Genomic DNA, 17,908 nt, shown 5'->3' with positions numbered 1-17,908 from the left:
CAAGTATAGAGTTTTATAGGAGATTAAAATTACTTTGGGAGAGTTTTTTGGGGGGTACTACTTCAATATCTGTCAGTATGTCAGTTTCCATCACCCTTGGATGCTATACACCAGATAATTGAAAGTTTACTGTATTATATTTTAGTTCTGTGTTATCATTATCCCCGTGTGAATCTACTCCCATCTCCCCATTCATATTTTTATGTCCCTGGTGAGTTTTCAGGCCTTTTTGATCAAGACTTGCTGTAAATTTTATGCTTAGTGTTAGGATTATTGCTGTAATATTGTTTGACACTGCAGGCAGCATTTGGAACTTTTCTCCTACTCCCCTCCGCTCCCGAAGTTGTTTTCCATCCTTTTGCCTTTTTTACTGAGAAGATGAAAATTTTGAAAACATTTCCTTTTACGTTACTGAAAAGCTTTGTATTCAGTCTTCCTGGGGTTAGTAGATGGTTTGAGCTTTGTATTGTTCTTCCTTTCCCTTCAGCCTGTTTCACTGGTGCAACCATCCCATTGTTACCAGTATCAGGGGTACTGTCTTTTGCTGCAGGATTCATGCTGACCTTGGTGTCCTTCTGTTTCCTCACTTGGCACTGAGGCATTCTGAGCATGTGATGTCTCAGTATCCCTGTCTCCCATCTAGTGGGTGTAACAGGACTGTGGCGATGTGAAATTATATTTCTTCCAAGTACGCATAACCTGCCTCCTCTGTGAGTTGAGATACATGAAGTTGTTTATTGGTTCTTCCCCCCACAGGGGGCCTCAAAGCCCTTATTGCCCTAGGATATGATCCCACTTCATATGAGTACAGTAGTTACTTTTTTTTTTTTTCTCATGTGCCACCACTGTTAGTGTCAAGCCATTATTACGTTCGTCTCCCAGTGTACCCTGAGTCTGAATTCATGATCACCCATGGTTGACATTTAAACCATGGCATGTAACTTAACCAATATGAGTCAACTCTGGGGGCCTTGTTACCTACCTTAAATGAGCAGGAATTTTAACAATATACAATAAAGTTTCTTGTAGGAGCAGCATCACTGTCATCTAGTTTGACCCAGAAACAAAGCAACAGTAGCTACTATGAACACAACTCATGCACTTCCTGATTGATTTATCAAGGCGTTAGCACCCGAGGAAGGTTCAAACCTGTCTCGAAGAAGTAGATTCTGATGATAAAATCAAATGCAAAGGCGATAGTGGGAGAGAGAGAAAGATGAAATAAATGAATGAAAGGAGCACATGCCCAAGTTATAGCTTTTTAACTGGCAGCTCATAGAGACTTTAACATGAGATAGTTCCGCTGGTATGGTTGGATGTTATCTGCCAGCTGGGAAATATCCAACCACGATAACTCTGTAACTGTGGTAATATGAGTAAAAGTATTTCAGGGCTAGGTGTGTCATACCATTTTCAAGATGACTTACATTTGGTGTCATTTTGCAATGCTGACTAAATTGGCTGCATTGCCATACCTCAGAGCCTGTTTTGGAACCCCCCTGCCACAGTCCACAGGTTAAAGTGGATGCTGGTAATTTGTCATTTCATATACCTGTACTGTAATAATTTATGTTCATACCCTATCAGCTCATAGTGTTGACATACAATCTTTGACATGGTAATAGGTGGTGGCAACCATTATCCACTCACTTGTTGCAGTTCTGCCTACTTCTTCCCTCTCCTTCCTCATTCTTTCTCTGTGTCAGCCCTCCTCTCTTTGTACTTCTCCCGTTTCTACCTATCACTAATTTTTTCCTCGTCTTTCCACTTCAGGTGACTCCGCAATGACTGACAAGTTTCAGAGTTTTCTGTAACAAAGGAAACCATCATATAATCTAATTATAGGTTGAAGTGGAGCCTGCTATGGTGCCCTTGTTAACCGGGTGGAGAGATGCAAAAGCAGTGTCCATCCAGGAAGCAAGCCTCCACATTTTTCCTCATTCCTTATTGTGATGAGGTGCTGTTACTGCAAGGAACCTTCTATTCTCTGCACAGGACAGCCTTGCAGGGGTGGTTCTTGTTTGCCTGTGATTGATGGGTCTGCTCAGCCAGACAGACTGGGGCTGAGCAGCAACAGTAACAGGCTCACACAAATATTTCATTAACAACTTTTCATCTCTCTCTCACACACACACACACACACACACACACACACACACACACACACACACACACACACACACACACACACACACACACACACACACACACACACACACACACACACACACACATACACACACACACACACAAAACAACAATAACAACAACAACAACAACAACTCTTCACTTTATACTTGCACTACACACACAGACAACAGCCCATAACCTTACACATGCACTGTAGAAACCCCTGCCAGATTAGCACATGCCAGTATGAAGAAGGGTAAATTCTGGCTATCACTCTTCCCTCAAGGAGAATGTTCAGTTCTGTGGTGGACCAGATATGGACCGAGACAAATACTGACTGTTTGTGTATTGTGTACTACCTTACTGTCCCTAGATTTGCTTATGCCCTTAAATAAAGTCATCTGTCCTTGTTTTTAGCCCTAACTTTTGAAATCTTTACGTTGGTGAATTGTTTTGTTTGTTATAATAATCACTAGAAGTAACAAAGAAAGAATGGGTATTATCTTTACCTACAGTAGCTGTGACTGCATATGCAATACTGGACAATGATTATTATTGTTTTTGTTTGCTGTTTTCCAGAGGCGAACAAATGAGCTAGAAGCAGTGGAACAGCGGATGGGGCGTGTGTCAGTGTTGGTTCTAGATGAAGTTGAGGCACTGCAGGCTCAACTGCGCACAGAAGCTGCACGAGCCAACACAGCTGCGTCAGAGGCTGCCAAGGTATGAATTCTGTTCATTGAGGCACAGCAGTCCCCCTGTGTACTGCACACCATCACATTTACCACATAAGCACTAAGACTTTGTTCATACTGAATACATGCTAGCACTGTTTTTTTCAGGAGTGATGGAATGGTATTTTTCCCCCCCCCCCCACTATGTTAGTGGGATTTGTGGAAAATGAATGATGTCTGTTTTAATGAAATTCATGTAATCAAACTCCTCCTTGTCTCAGCCTAGAACAGATCTCAGAGCTTTCAGGACAGCAGATAACTTCTCTTTATCACTTGACTATCAGACCATTAATGAGGACAATATATGCCCATGAACTTTGCGCAGGGGCAAAATTGTAACCAATGAAGTTTATCTGCTGAGGAGTTCAGAGTGGCACTGTGGAATGTGGGTAGTTTGAAGCATAGGGCAGAGGAAGTAGCAGAGACTGAGTGAAAGGTGGGTGGATGTCTGTTGCAAACCTGAAGTCAGGTTCAGGGGAGGATCAGCTAGGGTGATTGCTGGGAGGGACTGTAGGTATAAGCGCTTCTGGCATGGAACTGTAGACAGATATGGAGATGTGGGTGTGGTGGTTGAGGAGAAATGGGTGGAATATGTCATGAATGTAATGAAAGTGAATGAAGGGATTATGGCAGTGAAAATATAATTTGGTTAACTAGTGATTTCATTTATATCAGCACATGCTTCACACCATGGCTAGAATGTTGTAAAAAAAGTTAGATTCCTGGATGACGATATGTTTGGTTTGTGGTATGGGGGATGATGAGATTGTTGCTTTGGGTGGGTGAAGCAGCTCAAGGATATGAAGGGGTACATGGGGAATGCACATATGGTACAAGGAATGTGGAAGGGAAAGGATTCTCATAGTTGGGGAGGCGATGAACTTGATTATGTGCAACAAACATTTTAGGAAAAGAGAGAGTAGGCTGATTAGATATGAGTCTGGGGTTAATATTAGCTGGAATGGCTATTTCCTAGTCAGGAGGGCTGATAGGAGATTGGTGGAGGATCATAAAGTTATAGGGAGCAAAGAGTGTGCAGCAACACAAATTACTGATATGTGACATGGTGCTAAAGGAGCAATTGGTATAGATGAGAACGTATGCACCCAGGAGGATGATATGGATGCTGAAAAAAATAAGCAGTAAGTGATGGCTTTCACAGTGAGATGAATAAAGTAGTGACTGAACAGAGAGCTGTTGACAGAAGTGTTAATGAACCGTACCGAGCTCTCAAGAACGTTCTCTTCAGAGTTACTGATTCAGTGTGTGGATGGACATGGGGCTCCTTGGTGGTGGGATGAGGGTGTAGAAGCTACAGTTAAGGAGAAAAGAAGAATTTTCTTTGAATGGAAAAGGGGTGGTAACAGAGAAATACTTGGCTGCCAAGCATAGGATTAGAAAGCAGCTGTATAGAACAAAGCCTGAGTCTCAGAGACTTTTTCTGGATAACCTAAATAGTGCCAAAAGGAAGAATATGGTACTTAAGTTTGCAAATCAGATGAAGACAGGAAACAGGATATCATAGTTGAGCAGTGTGTGAATAATAATGAAGGAAAGATAGTGGTGGACAAAGAGGATATTAAAGATGTCTGGAGAAAGCATTGTAACCCGTTGCTGAATGAGGAGTCTGACTGGAACAGGGAAAGTTTGGAGTCAGTGGATTCAGTGTTTGGCCCTTGGCCTTTAATTGATGCTGCTGCTGTGAGCAAGGCAATAGGCAGGATGCAGTGGGTGAAGATGGAGGGTGAGTCTAGGTTGACTTCTGAAATGTTGAAGGCCTCAGAATATATGGGAGTGGTCTTAGTTACTGGTAAAGTTGGCTGTATATGAGAGTGTTGTCCCAGCTGCCTGTCTGAAGTGTGTGACTAAATGTGGATTAAGGGAGGGGTGATGTCCTGGAAAGTAGAAATTACAGTATAGTGGCATAAAACGTTTAGACCAGTTAATGAAGGTACTGGAGCGAGTCGTAGAAGGTGGGATGAGGGAAGATTCCTAGAAGTTATGATAAGGGAGAGAGTCCTAGAAGCCTGGATGAGGGAAGAGTCTGAAGAGTGTGACTGTAAATGTGGATAATGGGAAGGGGTTTTGTCCTGCAAGGAAGAAATTATAGAGACATAAAACTTTTGGACCAGTTAATGAGGTATTGGAGAGAGCCCTTGGAGGATAAGAGAGGAGTCCTAGATGGTATGATGAGGGAAAAAGTGAATATTGGTCACATGTAGTTTAGGTTTATGCCAGGCAAAGGGACCACTGATGCCATATTCATTGTCTGACAGTTTCAGGAATAATATACAGGAAAGAAGAGAGAGCTGTACTTTGTTTTTGTTGATTTGAAGAAGGTTTTTGACAGAGTCCCTTGGGAGGTGGTGAGAAAACTTGGGAGCGAGGAGTAGATGGTTAAAGTGATTTTGGCTGTGTATGTGGATGCTCGCACACAGGTGGATGAGAATGAATATTTGAGTGACAAGTTTTCCGTGAATGGTGGTTTGCGTCAGGGGGTCAGTATTGAGCACCTTATTGTTTGTCAGGGCATTTGAAGTACCATATGAATTCAGAAATGGACTCCCGTGGAAAATGTTGTATACTGATGACTTGGTGTTGATTACAGAGAATGAAAAGGAGGCAAAAGAAAGATATAGGAAATGGAAAGACAGATTGAGGTACAAGGGTTTGAGAGTAAATGTGGATAAAACAAAATTAATGATATCTAGGACTGGTGACAGTACTGTCTAGCAGAGGGCATGTGGCCATGTGCTGTTTTCCACAAGAGTGTGGAAAGTAGTTTCTTGTTGTGTAGCATTTGTGATAAGTGGGTGCATAAGGGATGTGGTAAATTGCAAAATTATGCTGATTTTGTATGTGTGGTGTGTTGGGGAGAGCATATAGAGATTGTCTGGTGTGAAAGGATTGATCTTGCTGGAGAGTTTCTTGAATGTGTGGAGATTTATAATTTGGAGGATATGTTATGTGCTTTGTGGTCGGTGAGGGTGCTCACCATCCACTCACTCCATGTGGTGCTGCTCTGGGTGTCAGCCCTTTCCTCTCTTCCTTCCTTCCTCTTCTGTCTTTCTTTCCTTCATTCTTTCCTCTTCCTTCTGCCTACGATTGACTTTACACTCCTTCTGTCTTTCTCTCCTTCATTCTTTCCTCTTCCTTCTGCCTGTGATTAATTCTACACTGAGTGATAAGCCAAATGGTTTCCTGTACACCAGGAAACCATTTACTGTGCTTGGTGGTAGCCATATAACCAAATTATGGCGCCTGGTGGTTTAGTGGGTAATTAAGGTGCTCCAATTGGATTGAGCCTGTGCAGGTTATATCCAAGGGGTTGTTTGGGTTTATTGCTCATGTAATGCCACTCAGGGATGAGTGAGGATGGTCACTCTCATCTTAAATGTTGAGACCAACTTGCCTAGCCCTGGGCTTCTATGCTTCTCATGGGGCAATGGAGGATTGGATGATGGATGATGTTATGTGCCGGAAGTGACAATAGGGTGGAGAGTGGTTGGAGGAAGTTCAGGGAGCTGTTATCTTTCCTAACATTGAGAGAGCTTCTTCTGTGCTAAGAGATCTTTGTATGCAGTATGTGTTAGGAATGTAATACTGTATGGTAATGAGACCTGGGGAGTAAAGGAAGAGGATATTCATAGGCGGCAGCATATAGAAATGACAATGATTAGATGGGTGTGTAATGCATCTTTGACCATGAGTCCTGGGAGGGTTAGGATTGCGATTGAAATGTTGAGAGGAAGGATGGGACTGGAGTGTATTGGGCATGTTGATAGGATGGAAGGTGACACTTGAGTGCAGAAGGTGAGAAGTGTGAATGTTGAGGGTAGGGTTGCAAGAGGCAGACCAATAAAGACCTGTGGTATGATGAGGTCATAGTGTGTGACCTCAGGGACAATGATATGAATAGGGAGGCTGCCAGAGATCGAGCAGCATGGAGCGCCACCATTAGGTGACCAAGATCAAAGCATGCAAGCATGTTGGAGCTTATATAAATTATACAAATGAAATGATGAAAGCACGTGGCCTTTTGTGTACCATGATTAGAATTCAGCTCAGAAATCCTCACTGAAACAAGCTTTGTCTAATTCATTTTGTATGTTTGGTCCAAATGTTTTGTCTCTGGTATTTTATCTTTCCAGGGCATCACCCATCCCTTTATACTCATTTACATTCATTGGATGTAAAGAAAGTTAAATGTTGTATCAGAGATCATAATAATCCGTTCAGTGTATCACAGTTGCTAGTTGTGTAGGAACATGCAGCTGACTTTATTTGTAAAACAGTAAAGAGATGCTTCTTGGAAGGTAACTGTGCAGTCTGAGAAACATGCCTTGCTCTGACTGCTACTCAAGAAGCCAGGTCTCAGTATCAGGAGCATGTTAAACTATTGTCTTTGCTCCAGCCTGTCATTCTTGTCCATTGTTTTTGAGCAGGCTTTACTAGATTAACTCACACCATTACTGGAATGAGATGAGAGTCATTCCTTCCATATAGTCGGCTGAAATATCACTAACAAAGGTTCATGGCAACTTGGTTCTGGACACTTGCAGTGGGATGTCCTCTCTCTTGGTTCTGTTAGATCTGTCTGCAGCTTTTAACATGTAAGATGATGTATTGCCAAACGACCTGCATTCTTATGGTGTCCGTGATGATGCACTGTCACTCTTTAAGTCTTATCTGTTTAACAAATAGAGAACAGTTGTGAACAACACTTACACTTTCTCATACTCATTTCTCCTCTGTTTGGAGTTCCTGAAGGATCTGTTTTAGGTCCAGTTCTATTCACAGTTTAAATAAGTAGTTTATCATCCCTTCTTGATGCGCATGATGTGTCCATATTTATGCTGATGACACTCAGCTTGACGTTAAGAAGTTAGATACTAATGATATCAAGAATAAATTTGAATCCTTGATGACTGAGATTAAAATCTGGATGGCAAAGAGGAGACTTAAGCTGAATGATGGTGAAACCAAAATCATTATTTGGAGAAACAGAAGGGGTGGTGACACTGCTAATGCACTGACTCTGAAGATTGACAAGTCGCAACTTCATCCAACTAGTTTCTTCGAAAACATAAATTTATCTTTTAATTCAAAACTAAATTATAAAGAACATATTAATCAAGTTGTCAGAGGCTGTAATCTTCACATCAAAGTTTTGTACAGACACAGTACTCTGTGAGACAGCTGCTGAATAGACGATGCCTCTTAACACAGACCCATGCTATAGTCTTGCCTTTTGTCGAGTATTGTTATTCATTGTGGATTGGCCTCCCAAATTATTTGTTAAAGAAGTTTCAGTCTTTAATGAATAGAGCAGCAAGGCATATCTTTGCCCTCCCCCTCCTCCACCAAAAAACCCTGACCACCTCATTTCTAATTGAGTTGCACTGGTTGCCAGTAAAGGCTAGAATTGAATTTAAGCTGTGTCCTATTACAGCACTTTCAAGGTTCTTAAGTTTGGTGAACCAGTGTATCTTGATGAATTATTAAAACTTCAGTCAGCATGCCCAGGTGTGATGTTAAGAAGTGAAGACAGTTCCTTGTCCCTCAATGAACCTGCAGCTGTTCATCAGCCATCTTTTGTCTGATAAGTCTTTCTCCTGTACAGCCCATAGGTTGCCGGTACATAATAAGTCATCATTGTTCTTGAGGCAATTGATTTCTGTTGAACCTTTTGAAGGGCAACTCAAAGCATTTCTCTTTTCAAGATATTACGATTTGGGAAGAGGTGTTGTGACAGATGATTGTAGGGTTCACAGTAATTGCTGCCATTTTATTTTTTTTCCTCTTGAAGTCTGTACTCAATTGTATATGAGTGATGTCACAATTCTTGGAATTATAAAAGTGTAAATGAGTGTTGAACACTAGTGAATTCCTTAAGAAGGACTGGCTCTTTCAAGAAACAAAGGACCAGACTACAGTAAATTCTCAATTATCTGGCATAATTCAGGTAACCCCTGTGCTGAATAAAGTGAAGCGCCAGACACCGCGTAGTACTCCCCATCGGCTCAGCATTCGTCGTCAAGCCAGATATTGTATTACTGTCTGTCTCAACCTTCCATCCTAAAAACTTTCCAGTGAGTAAAGATGAAATCTAAGTTTCAGATACAATACAGTAATGATACGGTACAGTAATACAGTAAGTCAGCGCTGATTGGTTACTCTTTATGAGCAGGTTGATATGCCTTAGTGCCAGATATTGCATAGAACCACCAGTTGCATCCTGTTTTGGCACCGGATGTTACATAATTTTGCCGGATATTGCTTTAATAGAGCAGAACCAACAACGCCAGATATTGTCTTGGACCGGATATTGCAACAACAGATAATTGTGAGTTTACTTAATTATTGGGGTGACTTTACACTCCCTCTTCTGTCTTTCTTTCCTTCGTTCTTTCCTTTCTCTTCTGTCTACGAGTGACTCTGCACGGAGTGACAAACCAAATGGTTTCCTGTACACCAGGAAACCATTTACTACTGTGGGTGGTAACCATATCACCAAACTATGGCTCGTGGTGGTTTAGTGGGCAGTTGAGGCACTCCAATCGGATTGAGCCAGTTCAAGTTTAAATCCAAGGGATGGTTGGGGTTTACTGCTCACGTAATGCCCCTCAAGGATGAGTAAGGCTGGGCAGTCTCATCTTAAATGTCAGGACCAACTTGCCTAGCCTCAGGCTCCTTTGCTCCTCATGGGGCAGCACTGGATTAGGCGATGGATGGAATATTATTATTATTGTTATTATTATTATTATTATTATTATTATTATTACATGATGATGATGATGATGATGATGATGATTATAATTATTATTTATTTATCTTATTTATCATCATCATCATATTAATTTATTTACTTTTAATTATATAGTAGTAAAGCTTCTAGGTATTTCATTAAAGAGCCCTTTGTGTGGAGACCAGTCCTAGTGTTTACTAAGATAACTGTACTTAGTCATAGCTTGGATACTGTTCATACCAGTGTTGAAGCCATGGTAACATTCCTAATCAGAAGATACTACCTGTACTGTATTGGGAGACTGAATCATTGTAAATTCAATGACACTTTGTACTGTACAGCATTTATAGCTACCAGGAAGATATCCTTTTGAGCTGATTATAAGTCAGCAGTGTATAAAGGATGTATGAAATTACTGTTGTAGGCATTGATCTGATTAATCAGTTATTATTCTGTGCTCACCATCCACGTCCTCAGTGTAGTGCTGCTCTCATGTAACTGTCCATTCCTCTCCTCCTTCCTTCTTTCCTTCCTTCCTCTTCTGTCATTCTTTTCCTCATTCTTTCCTCTTCCTTCTGTCTAAGGGTGACTCAACCCTGAGAGACAAGCCAAATGGTTTCCTGTACACCTGGAAACCATTTACTACACTAGGTGGTAACCATATAACCAAATTATGATGCTTGATGGTGTAGTGGGTAGTTAAGGTGCCCCAGTCGGATGGAGCCTGTGCAGGTGTACATTCAAGGGATGGTTGGGGTTTATTGCTCACGTAATGCCATGCAGGGTTGAGTGATGCTGGTCACTTTCATCTTAAATATCAGGACCGACTTGCTTAGCTCTGGGCTCCTACACTCCTCATGGGGTAACAGCGGATTAGATGATGATGATGATGATAACAATCCACCTCAATTTGGAAGTGTTATTTTTTCCATTTGCAGCTTATTTACCCTAGCTTAGTGGCAGAATGAGACTGTACTAAGACTGTACACCCTTTCCATGTCACTTCTTTGTAACTATCTCCATATCCTAGTGGTAGTCTCTTGTTATAATCTCAGCATTCAAAATGAAAATGTGGCATTTTTAGATTAAGTTAAAGTTGCTAGAGTGTAGTGGGAAGCATGGTTATAATGATGTTGACGTTTATAAAATTAAGATGATTTTTACTGCACCTAGGCCCGGGGGGAGCAGGCGGCCCTGGTCCGTCAGAGTGCAGTTGCACTGGCAGAGGTTGCTGCTGATCAGAAGCTGTCAATGGCACTGGAGGAGGTCCACAGCCTTACACAGCAGCTACACACACAGAAGGAGCACCACTTCCAGGAGATCGCCAAGCTCAAGGTGACATATAATAACCTGGTCAGTTCAGGGATATCATATTTATCAGTCTGAAGATCTCATTATTATTTTATTCCTGCTAATTTCAGAGCTTCATATTCAATATAGGAGAAGCTTTGAACTGGAGGAGTTAGATATAGCCTTCATTAATCTCTTTAGTGCTGTAGTGCTGTACAAGAGGCTTTTCCCATATTGAATAATAAAATACTGCACACTGATCAGGAAACAGCAAGAGTAAGGTATGCTAAATATCATGTCCCGATTGAAGGGATTGAGATTATTCTGTTGTTGGAGTCTATACATGATTAGAATTTAGTATAACATCTTTAAGACACAGAATTTACTTTGATTATGAATTTGATTTCATTCTGCCACAGTTCAGGTTACAGTACTTTATCAGGATGGCAGTAAAATTTATATACTTACCCAGTACTATGTTACTGTTTGTTCCTCATGTACTCTTGCCACTGGTGGAGTGGCAAGCATTGCTAGCAATGAAGCTGCCTTCCTGATAGCATCAGGGTACAGATCCTGGTGTGGGCAGCTGGCATCACTTGACTCAAGTATCCAGCCTTCCTTTATGAGTTGATAGGTGATATGAGTACCTAGGGTAACACTTAGGGGAGATAACTGTAGTAACCTGGGTGATGCAATGGGTTTGAATCCCAGGAGAGCGGTTGAATAATCCACAACAGGTTCAAAAGTCTGTGCTGCAGAGACGAGCTCTGCAACTTTAATTTCCAAACTGCCCTCTTACGGTTTCTATCCTTCTATCTGTGCCTTCATCTTTAGCTTCCTCTCTGGACGTTCTATAGCCGCTGTTGTAGATGGCCATTGTTCTTCTCCTAGATCTATTAATAGTGGTGTTCCTCAGGGCTCTGTCCTATCACCAACTTTCTTCCTTTTATTCATCAACGACCTTCTAAGCTGTACATCTAACCATATCTACTCATACGCTGATGACTCCACCCTTCACCTTTCCATTCGATTCCCGCAATGTCCATCTCAGCAGTTACTTCAGCAAACAAGGGATGAGGCTATGGCACACCTAATGTCTGACTTGGCTCGTATCTCTGACTGGGGTAAAAGTAATCTGGTTGTTTTTAATGCATCAAAGACTCAGTTTTTGCACCTATCAACCTGACAAAATCTTCCACAGGTATACCCACTAATGTTTAATAATATTCAGCTTAATCCTGCACCATCCTTGAACATGCTTGGGGTTTCATTTACTCGGGACTTATCTTAGAAAGATCATATTACATCTCTTGTAAAATCTGCTTCCAAGAGATTGCGTGTGCTAAGCCGACTCCGTTCCTTCTTTACCCCTGCACAATTGTTGACTCTATACAGGGGTTTTATTTGCCCCTGCGTGGAGTACAACTCTCATGTGTGGGGAGGCTACCCACATACAGCTCTTCTCAATAGGATGGAGACAAAGGCTTTTCGTCTCATTAACTCTCCTCCTCTTACTGACTCCCTTCAACCTCTGTCTCTTCTCTGCACTGTTGCATCTTTATCTCTTTTCTATTGCTACTTCAATGGTTACTGCTCCTCTGAACTGTCTTCATGCATTCCTCCACCTCTACGACGGATGCGTAGCACCTGTCTAGCAGCAAACTCTCATCCCTTTTCTGTCCAACTCTCTAATGCAAGAGTTAACCGTTACTCCCAGTCCTTCATTTATGCAACAGGTCAACTCTGGAACTGTCTCCCTCTGTCTGTATTTCCTGCTTTCTATGATCTCCAGTCTTTCAAACGCAGTGTGTCCAGGCATCTCGAAATGATCTGATCTTGAATTTGGCTCTCTCTTGTATTTTATTTTTCTCTTGGAAGGAACAGTTTTGCGGGCTCGTTGCCTTTGGTTCCTTCTTCCTCACATAAAAAAAATAAAAAAATCTTACTGCATCTTCCTCCACTCTGCAGCCCCTATTTTGGCTTTACTCTCAACATGATAACTCCATTGCTAGATAAATTAGATGCAGTGGCATAAGGCACACCCCATGGCACTATCACTGAGTCCTTTCCTAATATCCTTGGAAAGAGGCTTGGCAGGGGTGGATGAAGCAAAAGTCCACGTGAGGTGGGAACGGAATCGGGCAAAAAGGGTTAAGAAAACATTGTTTTACACCTGGCAAAGTCACAGAGACGACTGAGGTGTGGTTGGCTTAGCTGGCGGGAGTCTCTCCCTAGTTTTGGTGATGAGATCAGTGGCGGCCACATCAAATTGTGCCAGGAAAACAGTTGGGGTTCCTACTGATACCCGGTGTCCTCCCTCCACCTCCTTTGCCTCGGTCCATACCAACACCCTGCGGTTAGGGGTCAAAGTTACTGTGTTTCACCTAAAGTTGTTTCATTATGAAGTTGATGATGAATTACGGTACCACGTATACTTCACTTATAAGTTGCTAATGAGTCTTTTTAAAGTTGTTTTGAAATCAGAAATATGTGTTTTCTGTGTTCTGAACCCCTCAATCTTGAAATAGAAGCGTGTCTTACTTAAAGCAGTCTTACATCAGGTAGGACTTTGCCAGCACACATCCTTTGCTGTTAACTGGTAATTAATTGTTTCTGTATTTCATATTTTGTTACCATCTTCTGAGAGACTGTGCATATACAATGTATTAAACTGTAGGAGGGTAGAGATATTTATCCATTTCTTTATTCACATTGCCTGTACAGGCAGTCCTTATTGTAGAGCAACTCTTGTGTATTCTAAAATATTAACTTTTTCCACAAAAGGTACTGTAATTTGGGGTCATGGACAATCATCAGAACTTTTTTTTCTAGTGAATGTACACAGTACTTAATGTATGGTACTGTACCAGATATTCTTATATACACTTTACCACCCAAGCCCACCTCAGCTACCAGCTTTGATTCAGGTTGGATGGAACCACAGATGACACATGTTCTGTTTGCAAAATAGGCCTTACAACATAGCACACAAAATGGGGCACTGCATAGCATATGCCACACAAAGAAGCCCAGCAGCAGTGGTGTAAAGAACCCATGGGACATCCCTATAAGGGCAGTTGCTTACCTGCAGTTGACAGGTCTGCTTGGCTAGACAGACTGGGGTTAAGCAGCAACATTTCTACCATTTTCTGAGACTCTGTACCCTTATAATATGCCAGAATTGTAGGAGATATTTTCTAAACTTTTTTTTTTTTTTTTTTTTTTTTTTTTTTTTTTTTAACCACCTGCACAGTGCTGCATGGTACTTTATGGTACCCTGCAGAAGGAACTGGCATTCATATATGTGTCAAAATTGTAGGAAATATTTACCAAATACTAGAGACTGATGAGGAGAACGTATGTGAGTGAGGTGGAGGGGAGGAGAGGGAGGGGGAGGCCAAGGATGGGGTGGAGGGATGGAGTGGAGAGGTATATGAGAGAGGGGGATGTGAGCTAGGGAGCAGGGCGGTGAAATGGCAGGGGACAGGGCGACATGGAGGCGATTTGTTTGTGGCCACTTCATATGGGATTAAGGCCTCTGGCAGTAGATAGATAGATATATTGAAGCAAGGCATGGACCTTGCTAGAGGGGAACAAGTCAAGAGTGAGAGGAGTGGAAATGAGTTACTTGAGAGGAGCATGTGGAGTGACATGGAGGGACAAGTTGATGAATGAAGAAGTGAAGGAATGTTTTGGGGTGGAAGTGGATGTGGTTGAGAAGATTAGGAGAAATACACTCAGGTGTTTTGGACATGTTGAGAGAATGGAGAATGAAAGACTGACTAAGAGGGTGTATGTAGGTGAGGTGGAGAGAGGGAGAGGAAGGGGAAGACTGAGGATGAGGTGGAGGGATGGAGTTGAGAGGTATATGAGGGAGGGGGGAGTGAGTTGGGGGAGGGTAGGTATATGGTGGGTGACAGAGTGACTTGGAGGCGTTTTGTTTGCGGCTACCCTTTGCGGGATTAGGGCATCGGGCTGTAGATAGATAGATAGATCTGTGTTTTTTACATTACTCTGCAGAAGGAGCTGGCATCATACGAGTGTGGTGAGAAGGCAGCAGAGGCGGAACTGTTGAGAGAGCGTGTGCAGCTGCTTGAGGAGGAGGTTCGGGTACAGGAAACCAAGGCTAAGCAGGCGCAGCAGCTGGGTGAGTGGTGGACGGTTGTATAGTTCATCTACCTTGAGAGAGATTTTCATCTCTGTTTTTTTTTAGCTTATTTCTAATTACACAGTGGCAGAATAAGACGATAGTAAAGTTCTGTACATCCTTTCCATAGCAGTTTTGCATGAATAGCATCATATTTTAGTGTTTATATCTTGTTATGGCTTAGTATTTATAATTGAGGTATGGGAATTTTAGACAATGATGAAATGGACAGAGTATGACAAGGGAGTGCAAATGAGAATTAACCACGAATCTGGTGACATTATTATTATTACTATTATTTTTATTGTTATTATTACTATTATTTAGTTTTGCTTCTTCCATACAGTTGTATGCAACTGTGGAGAGGCCTCTTGTATTGAAAGGGGTAATGAATTTTGCATTAAATCCTAGCTGTATAAAATCTGATATGAAGCAGAATAAGATTATTGGGGGATAGCAAGAATAAAGTGAAGAATATTAAACTAACTGAAGGATTTCTTGGGAACCACATAGTGAAATTGTGTTCATTGTGAGAATACAACAGAGCTGGCCCATAATAATCAAGGATTAAGGCAATAAAGACATATGGAAATTTAGTTCCCAAATAGGGCAATTGATCAGTGGAATGCACTACCAAATGAAATAGTGTGTGCCAAAACAATTCATAAATTTAAGGATATGTATGATAAAGTTGATTTAATACACGAGACAGTACTAACTTGACTCGTTCCTGTATAAGATACAGTTAGGTAAGAACACACACACACACACACACACACACACACTGGTGCAGTGGTAACGTTCTCGCTTGCCAACTGGTAGACGGGAGTTCGCGCCTCGCTCAGGCTGCGAAAAGTTTCACTGACGAAGTGGGTGGTTACTGTCCTCCTTGAGCAAGGGGATGGGTGTGTGCTTGTGTGAAAGTCACAGCCTTGCCCTTAGATCGGACTATATGAGCTCTCAGCTCCCTTCCGGGAGGGTAAAAGCTGACTATCACGACCATCAAGTGATCCTGACCGACCCAGTGAATTACACACACACACACACACACACACACACACACACCGCTGGCGCAGTGGTAACGTTCTCGCTTGCCATCTGGTAGACGGGAGTTCGCGCCTTGCTCAGGTTGCGAAAAGTTTCACTGACGAAGTGGGTGGTTACTGTCCCCCTTGAGCAAGGGGACGGGTGTGTGGGTGTGTGAAGGTCACAGCCTTGCCCTTAGATCGGACTATATGAGCTCTCAGCTCCCTTCTGGGAGGGTAAAAGATGACGATCACGACCATCAAGTGATCCTGACCGACCCAGTGAATTACACACACACACACACACACACACACACACACACACACACACACACACACACACACACACCTAGCATCCTTTCCCATAATAATTTTGTACATGCTTTGGTCATCACTACTTCCGTACAAACAGACACAATAACAGCTTTCTCCAACTCCACTGGTGCAACTCTACTCATATTTCCCACATATACAGTATCTCATTCCACTCTCCCCAGTGTGTTTTGTTGCCTCAGTGTTCACCTCAGCAACACCTGGTATCATCTTCATCTTCATACCAGTCTTCATTTCATTCTTTGTCACATTCTCTGTCATTACATTCTTTCATTGTGTATTATTAAATCCAATCATGTTTACCTAATAATAACTGCAGATAATATTTTAACCCTATGACTGTTAGGATGTTTATTGGTTGAACAAAATCTTCTAATGATGTAAAAAAATTCATAGGTTTATCAAGAGTAGAGAAGGTATCGCTCACAGTAGTTTTTAAGCCTTTTACTTCTAAAATTTCTCAGTTAAACAAAGTCTTCTTGAGTTAGCCTGAATAAAGTACAGTACCTAGTTACACCAACCACAGGGACATGGTTAATGTCCTTTGCATGCACCAGGCAGTTAATTACTTGTCCTCCTGTAAAACTGTTTTTCACTTCTCTTCCCAGTTGACGAGAAAGAGGAGGAATTAAGGAAGTTCTGCTTATCTCCCACGTGTCCTGTGGAGGAATCCATCAAATCCCCAGTGTCCCCACCCAAGATAAAGGGGGCCTTGGAGTCCACGCCAGGTGCTCCCATACCTCCACCACCACCACCACCTCCACCTCCACCTCCACCTCCAGGACCTCACTCTGGGCCCCCACCTCCTCCACCACCTCCACCTCCCTCTTCATTCAAAGCTCCTCCTCCACCTCCACCCCCTCCTCCTCCTCCACCACCCCCTTCTAATCCAGTAGCCACCTTGGCTACACTCATTGGAGCATCCAAGCAGAATAAAAAGAGCAAGGATGAGCCATCAGGTGAGTGGTCAGATCCTTGACTGTAATGCATTTGCCTCATCATTTCTTCATAGTCATCATTTGTAAAGTATAATAATGTATTTAATAACATCATGAGTAACTGTACATTATAATACAATCAACTCTTGTTTTACAAGGACCTGCTCTACAGGGTTTTCTGGTTTCCAGTACAACAACTTAATACCATACATTGCATGATACAGTCATTCCTCTGTATACATGGGCTCCATTTGGACAGATTCTAAATGCATGGCTACTCAGCAGCAGACAGAAATGCCATAATCATGGAAAAAGAAGTCAAAGTGCATGGTTCTGTATTGGATGGAGTGACTGCCTGTGAAACATGACTTTTAAGCAACGTATTTATTGCTTTAAACCTTTTTCATGTCAGTGTCTTATGTCTGCTGTACATCTAAACCTTTTTCATGTCACTGTCTTCTGTCTGCCGTACCTCTATACGGTAGGTATAGGAAGCATATCTTAAAGTACTTACCAGGTAATTTCCACATAGTTATTCCTTAAAGCCTCTTTAATTATCACCATTT

General features: G+C 42.0%; 1 protein-coding gene across 1 annotated transcript in view; it reads left to right on the top strand.

The window, feature by feature from the left end:
* The window catches only part of LOC145400100 (uncharacterized), a 117,896-nt gene that overhangs the window by 93,501 nt on the left and 6,487 nt on the right, over positions 1 to 17,908 (top strand). The window contains exons 6-10 of the mRNA XM_080272608.1: positions 2,710 to 2,850; positions 10,783 to 10,944; positions 14,920 to 15,046; positions 16,813 to 16,835; positions 17,027 to 17,358. Of these exons, the coding sequence (XP_080128734.1) occupies positions 2,710 to 2,850; positions 10,783 to 10,944; positions 14,920 to 15,046; positions 16,813 to 16,835; positions 17,027 to 17,358 (785 nt within the window). The remainder of the gene's footprint in view (positions 1 to 2,709; positions 2,851 to 10,782; positions 10,945 to 14,919; positions 15,047 to 16,812; positions 16,836 to 17,026; positions 17,359 to 17,908) is intronic.

The sequence above is a fragment of the Coenobita brevimanus genome, chromosome 51 (assembly GCF_032717465.1).
Source record: "Coenobita brevimanus isolate Jiangsu-jjx chromosome 51, ASM3271746v2, whole genome shotgun sequence".
NCBI lineage: Eukaryota > Metazoa > Arthropoda > Malacostraca > Decapoda > Coenobitidae > Coenobita > Coenobita brevimanus.
The sequence above is the reverse complement of the archived record's forward strand: the minus strand, read 5'-3'. Positions and strand labels throughout refer to the sequence as shown.